Below are 12,356 nucleotides of genomic sequence, written 5' to 3'. Positions count from 1 at the left end.
ATATCATTAAATTAGACTAAGTGGGACCCGTTGGGTCCTATGTTCACACGGGAGGGCTGGTCCCCCAACGCTATATTCCAACTTCCACCAATTCCAATATTGGTGGCCAGTGGGGGGGGTGTCTTTCTGGAGCGCTGGTATGGGTGTTGTTGGCTGCAGTGACTACTGGTCTCCAGAGGGCTAGTATGGACATTGTGGGCCAAATGGATTCTTGGGGTGGCAGCTCAAGCCTGATGTGCTGGCAGCTCACGCACCGCTGGTGGGCTGGCAGTTGACTCACGGCTATTCCTTGAAATTCCATTTCAAGCAGGGTGCAAGGCCACCAAATTCAAGTGCAGTTTCATACCACTTCAAGCAGGGTGCAAGGCCACCAAATTCAAATGAAGTTTCATACCATTTCATGCAGGGTGCAACAACACCACATTCAAATGCAGTTTCATACCATTTTGTGTAAGGCCACCACATTCAAATGCAGTTTCATACTATTTCAAGCAGGGTGAAACCACCATAAAACCACACAGGAGACATTCAGTGTGTTCAGTTGATTCACAGCTCAGACAGAGTCGTGACCTCTCCCTCCCCCATCATGCAGAGACTGAGCCACACCCACACTTCCGGTTTTATAATCCCTCCCCCTCCCACCGGAAAAGGCGTGGACTTCATGGCGTGATTGACAGGAGAGAGATTCTCAACATTTTTTAAACACTAATAACACTTTTGTTTTTCATTGATGGGAAGAATCCTCTGCACCTGATGAGAGGAGAGGAACTGAGAAAGATGGCCAAAAATCACAGCCGTAATTGGTAGCGTTTTATCTAGAATCAATATAGTGCAAACAGGTAGTTGTCAAGTTTAGACAAACAGCCATTTGTATGCAGTGCCTTTTCACTGCAACCCAAACCCCCCAAACAACCATTTGCAGGCAGTGCCTTTTTACTTCAAACCAACCATATTTTCATTTTCAAACCACATTAAGGACACTCACAGTTGAGTAGACATGTGTTCAGTGTTATTCAGAGCTCAGAGAGATGGCTTCCTCCATCTTGCAGAGACTGAGGCACAGCACTTCCTGGTTTTATAGTCCCTCCCCCTCCCTCCAGCAGAGAGAATGGCAACTTTAAAAAAAACATTAATATCTCTCTGATTTTTCATCGATGGGAAAGATCCTCTGGTCCCGGAAGGCGGAGGGGGGCTCTGAGCGAGGTGGCCAGAAATGACGGCCGTAGGTGGCGGCGTTCCCTCGGAAATCGCAGCACAGTGGGCCAAAAGCGGTCAAGATCAGACTTTTAGTAATATAGATAACGTGGGTGAATGAGGGACTGTGCCAGCACGCCAGGAAGCCCGCGTTCCACCGCCAGAGCCCTTAATGACCGTCCGATACACGTTTAAATCTTTCCCATCCACCAATACATCCAAAGTTCAAATGGTAAATGTACCCGCATCCGACAGCTTGAAGAAATGGTATTAAATTTTCTCAGTAACTGGATATGACCAATGCATTTGTAGCTGCAGCATTCCATATTTTTGATTTGACAAAAGCGCAGACAATAGACAATAGGTGCAGGAGTAGGCCATTTGGCCCTTCGAGCCAGCACCGCCATTCGATGTGATCATGGCTGAACATCCACAATCAGTATGCTGAGTGGAACCGGGCCGAGAGCCACCAGTGTGGGCAAGAGTCAGGAGAGGCAAAGTGGTTCATTGTCTAATGTCCCAGACAGAAGAACGATGACATTCTTACTTGTCGCACCACTGCGGCTATGTAAACATAGTACTCTAGAAACAATATAATAACTGAGAAAAAAAACGTCAGTGTGCGGTTTATGGGGAGAAGGCAGGAGAATGGGGTTAGGAGTGAGAGATAGATAGACAATGGACAACAGACAATAGGTGCTGGAGTAGGCCATTCAGCCCTTTGAACCAGCACCGCCATTCAATGTGATCATGGCTGATCATCCCCAATCAGTACCCCGTTCCTGCCTTCTCCCCATATCTCCTATCTTTAAGAGCCCTATCTAGCTCTCTCTTGAAAGCATCCAGAGAACCGCCCTCTGAGGCAGAGAATTCCACAGACTCACCACTCTCTGTGAGAAAAAGTGTTCCCTCGTCTCCGTTCTAAATGGCTTACTCCTTATTCTTAAACTGTGGCCCCTGGTTCTGGACTCCCCCAACATCGGGAACATGTTTCCTGCCTCTAGCGTGTCCAAACCCTTAACAATCTTATATGTTTCAATGAGATATCCTCTCATCCTTCTAAACTCCAGAGTGTACAAGCCCAGCTGCTCCATTCTCTCAGCATATGACAGTCCTGCCATCCCGGGAATTAACCTTGTAAACCTAGGCTTAGCAAGAATGTCCTTCCTCAAATTAGGGGACCAAAACTGCACACAATACTCCAGGTGTGGTCTCACTAGGGCTCTGTACAACTGCAGAAGGACCTCTTTGCTCCTATATTCGATTCCTCTTGTTATAAAATCAGCCATGATTGGATGGCGGGGTAGCCTTGATGGGCTGAATGGCCTAATTCTGCTCCTATCACTTATGACCTTATACATACACATAAAAACAAACAAATAATGATCGTGCAAAAAAACACAGCCGATGCCCCCAAGTCTATAGTTGCGAGCACATCCGGAGGTTGTTGTGTTTAATAGCCTGATGGCTGCAGGGAAGAAGCTGTTCCTGAACCTGGACGTTACAGGTTTCAGGCTCCTGTACCTTCTTCTCGATGGCAGGGGTGAGATGAGTGTGTGGGTGAGGGTGTGGGTGGGAGTGTGGGGGGATGGTGTGGTATGGGTGTGTGTGTGTGGGGTGGGGGTGTGGCGTGTGGGGGTGGGTGTGTGTGGGGGGGGGTGTGGTGTGGGTGAGGGTGTGGGGTGGGTGTGTGTGGGGGGGGGTGTGGTGTGTGGGTGAGGGGGTGGGGTGGGGGGTGTGTGTGGTGTGGGGTGGGTGTGGTGTGGCAGTGTGGGTGATGGTGTGGGGTGGGGGGGGTGATGATGCTGGATGCCATGTTGAGGCAGCTGCTGCTGTAAGCCTCGTTGATCACCTTTGTCCGTCTGTCTGTCTGTCTGTCTGCAGGGGGATCGAGGTTTGCAGGGCCAGCCAGGTTTCCAGGGGAGGGGCCGGGGCCTGGCCGGAGTGCCGGGGGACCAAGGGGCCATGGGGGAGCCCGGTCCCAAAGGTCGAAGTGTAAGTGTTGGAGACTGCCCCCACTCTCCTCCCCCCCCCCCCCCCCCCCCCCCCCCTCCAGCGCATGGGCGGAAATCCTTGGGGGGACAGGGGGGACACGCCCCCCCCTGCTTTGAGAGGTGGGGGACAATCCTCCCCCCCATGTTGTAATCCAGACTTCATCAGACGCTTTCTAAGGGCTGAATTGGCCCGTTCGCGGGGCATTTCAGCGCCTGGCGGGGCTTAAAATCAATACGCTGCATCGAGGCGATCGAGGCTCCCGACTGGTCACTAACCAGGTCAACTCCCGATGTTACTGTCCACAGGGCGTCACGGACGAAGCCTCGTACGTGCGTGTGTGCGTGTGTCTCTGCGGCCGCCGAGAAATTGTGTCCCCCGCCTGTTTTGATAGGGATTTCCGTGCCTGCTCCAGTGGTGTAGCGGGTAGAGCCGCAGCCTAGTGACACCAGGGACCCGGGTTCCTGATTGCTGCGTGTGTGGAGTTTGCAGTATCTGAGTTTCCTCCGGGTGCTCCGGTTTCCTTCCACATCCCAAATGCGTGCGGGGTGGGGGGGGGAGGGGGGGAGGGGGATGGGTGAAGGGGCCGCTGTAAATGGTTCCCAGTGTGTGGATGGGGGGTAGAAGCCGGGGGAGTCGATGTTAACGTGGGGAGAGTGAGATGGGATCAGTGTCAAAGGGTGGTTGATGGTCGGCATGGACACAATGGGCCGAAGGGCCTGTTTCCATGCTGTGTCTGGAAGTCTACAATGGCAGAATATACACACTGATTAAAGGTGAGGACCAGAGACCATGGGTTTAAGGTGAGAAGGGGAAAGGTTGAATAGGAACCAGAGGGGCAACTTTCTCACCCAGAGGGTGGTGGGTGTGTGGAACGAGCTGCTAGAGGAGGTAGTTGGGGCTGGTACAATAAGAACACTTTACAGTCATTCAGACAGGTACATGGATAGGAAAGGTCTGGAGGGCCCAATGCGGGTAGGTGGGAGTATTGCAGCAGGAGCATGTTGGCTGGCATGGAGCAGTAGGGCTGAAGGGCCTGTTTCCGTGCCGCGTGACTCTGTGATCCTGCCCCGCACTGTATTGAAGACCATGTTTGCTGTTGCAGGGAGACGTTGGCGATGTGGGTTTGAGAGGCTTCCAGGGGTTCATTGGCCCAAAGGTGAGTCGATCAACAGCTGAACGTAGCAGTGGAAGGTGTGACCGCACTTGTCCACGCCACAGGACAATAGACAATAGGTGCAGGAGTAGGCCATTCGGCCCTTTGAGGCAGCACCGCCTTTCAATGTGATCATGGCTGATCATCCCTAATCAGTACCCTGTTCCTGCCTTTTCCCCATGTCCCCTGACTCCGCTATCTTTAAGAGCCCTATCTAGCTCTCTCTTGAAAGCATCCAGAGAACCGGTCTCCACCGCCCTCTGAGGCAGAGAATTCCACAGACTCACAACTATCTGTGAGAAAAAGTGTTTCCTCGTCTCCATTCTAAATGGCTTACCCCTTATTCTTAAACTGTGGCCCCTGGTCTGGACTCCCCCAACATCGGGAACATGTTTCCTGCCTCTAGCGTGTCCAAACCCTTAATAAACTTATGTTTCAATGAGATGCCCTCTCACCCTTCTAAACTCCACAGAGTGTACAAGCCCAGCCGCTCCATTCTCTCAGCATATGACAGTCCCGCCACTCCCTCAATAGCAAGAATGTCCTTCCTCAAATTAGGGGACCAAAACTGCACACAATACTCCAGGTGTGGTCTCACTAGGGCTCTGTACAACTGCAGAAGGTCCTCTTTGCTCCTGTATTCGATTGCTCTTGTTATAAAGGCCAACATACCATTCGCTTTCTTCACTGCCTGCAGTATCCCCAGATCCCGTTGTACTTCCCCTTGTACTTGAGCTATTTGGATAGTAAAGTTTAACATTATGGGTGGCATCTGACGGCCTTATTGTAGAGCAAAAGGGAATGTGTGTATCGCTAGTGGATGTGTGATCAGTTGGCAATCTGCAGTGTGCTTCACTTCTGGCAGGGTCCAATCGGAGATGTTGGCTATCGAGGAATTCGCGGGCCAAAGGGCCCCACTGGGTTATTTGTAAGTAATCCTCTTCTTGGTTTTGCATGCTTGAGGTTTATAAGTTCACAGCTTCTAGGAGCAGAATTAGGCCATTCGGCCCATCAAGTCTACTCTGCCATTCAATCATGGCTGATCTATCTCTCCCTCTCAACCCTCCCTCCTGCCTTAGCCCCGTAACCCCTGACACCCGCACTAATCAACAATCTATCTATCTCTGCCATTGACTTGGCCTCCACAGCCGGCTGTGGCAATGAATTCCACAGATTCACCACCCTCTGACTAAAGAAATTCCCTCTCATCTTTCTAAAGGAACGTCCTTTTGTTCTGAGGCTGTGCCCTGTCTGTTTCTGCGCTGTCTATCTAAACTAGACTGAAGTAGCCTTTATACTTAGCCTGTAATCCTAGACTGTGTCTATCATTAGACCAATCCTACAGTGCAACCTTAGACTGTGCCATAGAACAGAGCAATACAACAACAGGCCCTTCGGCCCGCAACGTCTGTGCCAAGTTGTGTCAATATCAGGGGTTATAGACAATAGACAGGAGAATGGGGTTAGGAGGGCGAGATAGGCCAGCCATGATTGAATGGCAGTAGACGTGATGGGCTGAATGGCCTAATTCTACTCCTATCACTTCTGAGCTTATGAACAAACGACGCCGAGTTAAACTGATCTCTGCAGCCTGCACGTGATCCACTTGCCTCCATTCCCCACGGAAACTTGTATCCTCTCCCCGACTGCATCTTTAAGCTGTGACCATGGTTACGGGGGTGGGAGATAGATTCTTCATCGGCCCATGGATGAAAGGTGAGTGCATGCGGCAGGAACGTGGTGTTAATGTTACACTCAGATTATCAGGGAGGACAGCACGGGCTGGATGGCCCGAATGGCCAGCTTCTGCTTTCACCGTGGTGTTTCTAGGAGTTTTGAAACTGATCCCATTTTCATTCCCTTCGCGAGCAGGGAATCCCGGGAGTGATTGGACCGGCTGGGATCGTCGGTCCTGCAGGAGCGCCGGTGAGTAGCTCTCTCCATTGACATATAGCCTGCACCATCCCTTGCCCACACACAGGCATCCTACAGACTGCATCTGACCGCCGTCAGGCCCAGCATCCTCACCTCCACTTCTAACATGCTAGACATTAGTTGATGCAACTAATAGGATGCAGAACAAACAATAGACAATAGGTGCAGGAGTAGGCCATTCGGCCCTTCTAGTCAGCACAGCCATTCAATGTGATCATGACTGATCATCCCCAATCAGTACCCCGTTCCTGCCTTCTCCCCATATCCCCTGAGTCCGCTATTTTCAAGAGCCCTATCTAGCTCTCTCTTGAAAGTATCCAGAGAACCTGCCTCCACTGCCCTCTGAGGCAGAGAATTCCACAGACTCACAACTCACTGTGAAAAAGTGTTTCCTCGTCTCCGTTCTAAATAACTTACCCCTTATTCTTAATCTGTGGCCCCTGGTTCTGGACTCCCCCAACATCGGGAACATGTTTCCTGACTCTAGCGTGTCCAAACCCTTAATAATCTTATATGTTTCAATGAGATACCCTCTCATCCTTCTAAACTCCAGAGTGTACAAGCCCAGCTGTTCCATTCTCTCAGCATATGACAGTCCCGCCATCCTGGGAATTAACCTTGTAAACCTACGCTGCACTCCCTCAATAGCAAGAATGTCCTTCCTCAAATTAGGGGACCAAAACTGCACACAATACTCCAGGTGTGGTCTCAAGTGCTCTGTCCAGCACACCAAGTCCCTTCAGCCCACAACTAGTGTTGCCAACTGTCCCGGGACATCCCGTATATTGGGCTAAATTGACCTTCGGACCTTCACTGACCGCCGACACCACCACCACCCCTCCTTCTCACGGCCGATCATCGGTTCATGAGTTGGACTTTGCTCGCGACGTCACGCGGCCCCCGGGCCAAAACTCCTCAGCTGGCCCGCCGGCTGGGCTTTGTGTGCAGTCCAGCACCCGGGCCAACTCATCATTCACCCAGTCACGGCCCAGTTGGCCAACGAATTGCCGTGGGGAATTTGTCCCGTATTTTGACCTTTTGTCCCTTGTTTGGGAGCGAGAAAGTTGGCGACACTACCCACGATGTCTATGCTGAACATGATGTCACCTTAACCTAATCACTGAAGTCTAACATTTTTCCCAAAGGGCCGAAAAGGAGTAAAGGGGACCAGGGGCGAGCTGGTGAGTATGGACCTCATTGTTCCACTTTGGTTCATGTGATGATAAAGCACTCTTGCGTGGTGAATATCATACTGAACATCCACCTGCTGCATGTTTGTGGGAGTATACACATAGATGTAACCACTGAGATGTGAGCCCGCTAGTTAACTTGCAACAGACCTCTGTGGAGAGGTGAGTGTGGGTCAGATAGTTGATCGCTAGCTGTGTGCGGCAACCTCTACAACCAAGGGTGGTGCAGTGGGTAGAGCTGCTGCCTCACAGTGCCAGAGACCCGGGTTCCATCCTGACTACGGGTGCTGTCTGTATGGAGTTTGCACGTTCTCCCTGTGGCCACGTGGGTTTTCTCCGGGTGCTCCGGTTTCCTCCCACACTCCAAAGACGTGCGGGTTTGTAGGTTAATTGGTTTCGGTATGAATGTAAATTGTCCCTAGTGTGTGTGTGTGGGATAGTGTTAGTGTGCGGGGATCGCTGGTCGGTGCGGACTCAGTGGGCTGAAGAGCCTATTTCCGCACTGTATCTCTAAACTAAACTCTCCCTGTACCTGTCCATGTGGGAGTGTGTACTGGGTCACAATGTGTCTCAGGGTGCTGACTCAGGGATTTACATTTTAGTTTTAATTTTAGAGAAACAGCAAGGAAACAGGCCCTTCGACCTACCAAGTCTGTGCCGACCAGCGATCCCCCCCCATATCCCACACACACTGGCACAATTTACAGAAGCCAATTAACCTACAAACCTGCACGTCTTTGGAGCGTGGGAGGAAACCGGAGCACCCGGAGAAAACCCACGTGGTCACAGGGAGAAGATACAAACTCTGTACAGACAGGATGGAGCCCGGGTGTCTGGCACTGTGAGGCAGCATCTCTACCCGCTGCACCACCATGACGTACAACTCTGATCATCCTTGATGCCACCAGTGGCAGTCACAATGGTTTGGCATTGGGCTCGCTGGAGACCCTGTGAAATGATACACAGACAGACAGATGTAAACGCCACAGGGCTGCTGTCGTGGGGAATTGAACTTCCCCAGTAGTGACCGGCACTCCCTCTCTCAGTGTCATGGGCTCAGTCAAGGCAGAATCCAGTGGAGCTACATGACACAATAGTAGACAGTTCAACTAGAGGTGGATCCATATTAGACCTTGCAGAGTCTCGGAGCTGGGCAGAACAAACACAGGCCTTTCCACCCACCTTGTCCAGGCAAACCCACTTGGCATATTGGACTAGTCCCATGTCACCTATAATTCATCCCTCAGCCTCACGCCAGGCCAACTCAGTCAATACTTTTAAGGCAGAGATTGACAGATTCTTGATCAGTACGGGTGTCAGGGGTTATGGGGAGAAGGGGTTAGGAGGGAGAGATAGATCAGCCGTGATTGAATGGTGGAGTAGACTTGATGGGCTGAATGGCCAAATCCTACTCCTATCACTTATGAACTTATAGCTGTCCAAATGTCCAGAGCGACGTTTTCACTCAGTGGGTAGTCCACTATCACATCTCTTAATTTGGACAGAGATATGGAGAGGAAGAATTTAGTGGGGCAGTGGGCCTAATGCAGGCAAATGGCACTAGCCCAGAATGCCAACTAGCTGGGCATGGACAACATGGGCCAAAGGGCCTGTTTCCATAGAAACAAACAATATAGGTGCATGAGGAGGCCAATCGGCCCTTCAAGCCAGCACCGCCATTTATTGTCAGACTATCCCCAAACAATAACCCGTGCCTGCCTTCTCCCCATATCCCTTGATTCCACTAGCCCCGAGAGCTCTATCTAACTCTCTTAAATCCATCCAGTGATTTGGCCTCCACTACCCTCTGTGGCAGGGAATTCCACAAATTCACAACTCTCTGGGTGAAAAAGTTTTTTTTCACCTCAGGGTTAAATTGCCTCCCCTTTATTCTAAGCTGTACAGCCCCATGACTTGATGAACCTTGACGTTTTAAGTGCTGTGCGATATTTGAGTAGGGATGATGAGCTACAAATTGTGCAACTGTTGTGTTGGATTCAGTCCCAGAATCGGGGCCAGAATCAACAGGCCTCATGTTCCTCAGAGCTGCCTTGCCATCAAATGCTTCAATGAACATTAACAAAGCATCCGGTGACCCATGGTGAGGACTCTCCACAATCCCACACGAGGCCCCTGGCCAGCAATGAAAGAAACCTCCCCCAACCGAGATCTGGCTCCTGCAATGCTGAGCATCACAGGCAGTAACTTCAACACATGCACCACAGAGAGCATTTTATCGGGATGCATCACAGCACGGTTTGGGAACAGCTCCGTCCAAGACCCGCATGAAACTGCAGCCAATTGTGGATGCAGCCCAGACCATCACACAAACCAACCTCCCTTCCATTGACTCCATCTACACCTCACGCTGCCTCGGCAAGGCCAGCAGCATCATCAAGGACCAGTCTCACCCCGGTCACTCCCTCTTCACCCCTCTCCCATCGGGCAAGAGGTACAGATTAGATTAGATTAGATTAGATTAGATTATACCTTTAATAATCCTTTTCAGGAAATTACAGTGCCACGACAGCTTCAAGACAGACATAACACCACACATTTCCTCAAATGGCTTCCATACTTAACAAGTTAAAATACGTTAAAATACAAGTTAAAATACAATTAATTTAAAAAAAGTGCAATTATTTATGCGCATTATAAAGTCTTATAGCAGCTGGTAAACAGGACTTCCTATATCTCTCCGTTTTGCACATTGGTGCAATCAGCCTCTGACTGAAGATGCTGCTCTTGATCACCTTCAGGGCATGGAGTGGGTGAGTGGGGTTTGTCATTATAGAACCTAGTTTATTTAGAGTTCTGGCCTCTGCCACCTGCTGGACCGTTCGTTGCTCAGCCCCGACCACTGAGCCGGCCTTCCTGATTAGTTTGTCCAGTCTGTTTTTATCCGCTATACGGGCGCCATCTCCCCAACAGGCCACAGCAAAAAACAGAGCACTGGCCAGAAGTGTGAAAACAAACGCACACCCCCAGATTCAGGGACAGTTTCTTCCCGGCTGTTATCAGGCAACTGAACCGTCCTCTCACCAACTATCCTCCCATCTAGCTCATTGGAGACCCTTGGACTATCTTTGACCGGACTGTACTGACTGGTCAGCACACGACAAGAGCTGTTCCCTGCACATCAGTACTGGTGACAATAAGATAAACTACACAGTACAGAGGGAGTGCCGGCCTGTGGGTGGGGGGGGCAGCCCTGAGGCATCTACTGTGGTCATATGTTGGAGAGGATGCAGAGGAGATTGACCAGGGTGTTACCTGGGCTTGTGGACTTGAGTCACAGGGGGAGGTTGGATAGGCGGGGATTTTTTAACCAGAAATATTTATTCAAATATTCACAAAATAATATCTTCAGTACAGTAAGAAACACAATGGAACCACCAGCATAATACACGACAAACGATAAACCTTTATACAACTATCCTGCACCTATTGTCAAGGATGCATCCAGCGGTCCCGGAAATCCCCCAGGGTGCCCGTGGACAGCGTGTAGTCCCTCTCTAACCCCACCCGGGCGCGGACGTAACCCCGGAAAAGGGGCAGTCAGCCGGCTCGGGCAGAGCCCACTCCCGCCTGGCACCGGGACTCGCGGATGGCCAGCTTGGCCAGGCCCATGACTTTATTCTCTGGAGCGTAGGAGGCTGAGGGGTGACTTTACTGAAGTGTACAAGATCACGAGGGGCATGGATACAGTGAACGCTCACAGTCTTCAGGGTAGAGGATTCTAAAACTAAAGGGCACAGGCCCGGGATGAGAGGGGAGAGATTGACGAGGGCCCACAGGAGGGGCAACTCTTCCACTCAGCGGAGTCCGTATGTGGGACGGCTGCCGAGATGAATACAATTACCACTTTCTACAGACATTTGCACTGATATATGGACAGGGAGGGGTTTACAGGGAGTGTGTAGAAAAGAACTGCAGATGCTGGTATATACTGAACATAGTCACAGAGTGCTGGAGTAACTCAGCGGGTCAGGCAGCATATCTGGTCTGAAGAAGGGTCCTGACATGAAAAGTTGCCCATCCATGTTTTCCAGGGATGGTGCCTGATCCTCTGAGTTTCTCCAGCACTCTGTGTCTACCCAGGGTTTACAGGGACAAGGGGCAAATGCAGACAAACAGCACGCCAACTTGGACAGCATGGTCAAGATGGTCTGAAGGGCCTTCTTCCTTGCTGTACAGCTCCATCACGATGATAGGGTTGATGGTGGGAGAGAACTAGGAGGGATAGTACAGAGAAGACTGGCCGAATGGTCTGCTTGCAGCCCTTATAGGCGCCGACCTGTAGGGGGTATGGCTGCCTAGCCTGCAGCTGTCTGTTTTTTCATCTTTTTTCTTATTTTTAGTTAGTTTAGTGTTTTGTTTTTGAGGAGTTCTAGCTTTTTTATGTGTGGGGGGGGGGGGGGGGGGGGGGGGGGGGAAGGGGGAAACTAATTTTCAGGGTCCCTACCTGGTCGGAGATGCAGCTTTTCTCCGGGCTGCACTTTCGACCCGTCCTCGCGGCCTACCAGCGGGCCTGGAGCGGCGTTTCCTGAGGGGATCGCCCGGGGCATCGGCGGCGGCTGCGGAGCTGCGGGTCCGAGTAGCGAGGGGACCGCCCTGAGCCTTGGCATCGGCGGCGGCGGCGGCGGCACCGGCATCGGCGGCGGCAGAGCTGCGGGTGTGAGGACGGCGGTGCAGAGCTGGAGCGCCATTGCGGGGCGGGCGGTGCCTTGCCTGGGTCGCCGCGCTGGAACTCCGGTGAGCTGGGACCGGCGTTAAAAACATCGCGGAGCTGCGGGCGGCGGCGCTGAAACTTTCCATCGGGAGCCTGGGATCTCGCGACGAGATCGCCAGTTGAGCTCCATTCGGCGCGGCCTTGTCGGCTCCGGAAG

At 51.6% G+C, this 12,356-nt stretch overlaps 1 protein-coding gene across 1 annotated transcript in view; it reads left to right on the top strand.

The window, feature by feature from the left end:
- Window positions 1–12,356, top strand: part of col24a1 (collagen type XXIV alpha 1 chain) — a 191,561-nt gene that overhangs the window by 161,551 nt on the left and 17,654 nt on the right. Inside the window, exons 49-53 of the mRNA XM_033029102.1 lie at window positions 3,079–3,189; window positions 4,292–4,345; window positions 5,208–5,270; window positions 6,215–6,268; window positions 7,423–7,458. Of these exons, the coding sequence (XP_032884993.1) occupies window positions 3,079–3,189; window positions 4,292–4,345; window positions 5,208–5,270; window positions 6,215–6,268; window positions 7,423–7,458 (318 nt within the window). The remainder of the gene's footprint in view (window positions 1–3,078; window positions 3,190–4,291; window positions 4,346–5,207; window positions 5,271–6,214; window positions 6,269–7,422; window positions 7,459–12,356) is intronic.

The sequence above is a fragment of the Amblyraja radiata genome, chromosome 10, assembly GCF_010909765.2.
Source record: "Amblyraja radiata isolate CabotCenter1 chromosome 10, sAmbRad1.1.pri, whole genome shotgun sequence".
Classification (NCBI taxonomy): Eukaryota; Metazoa; Chordata; class Chondrichthyes; order Rajiformes; family Rajidae; genus Amblyraja; species Amblyraja radiata.
This window is presented reverse-complemented; position numbering and strand designations above follow the sequence as displayed.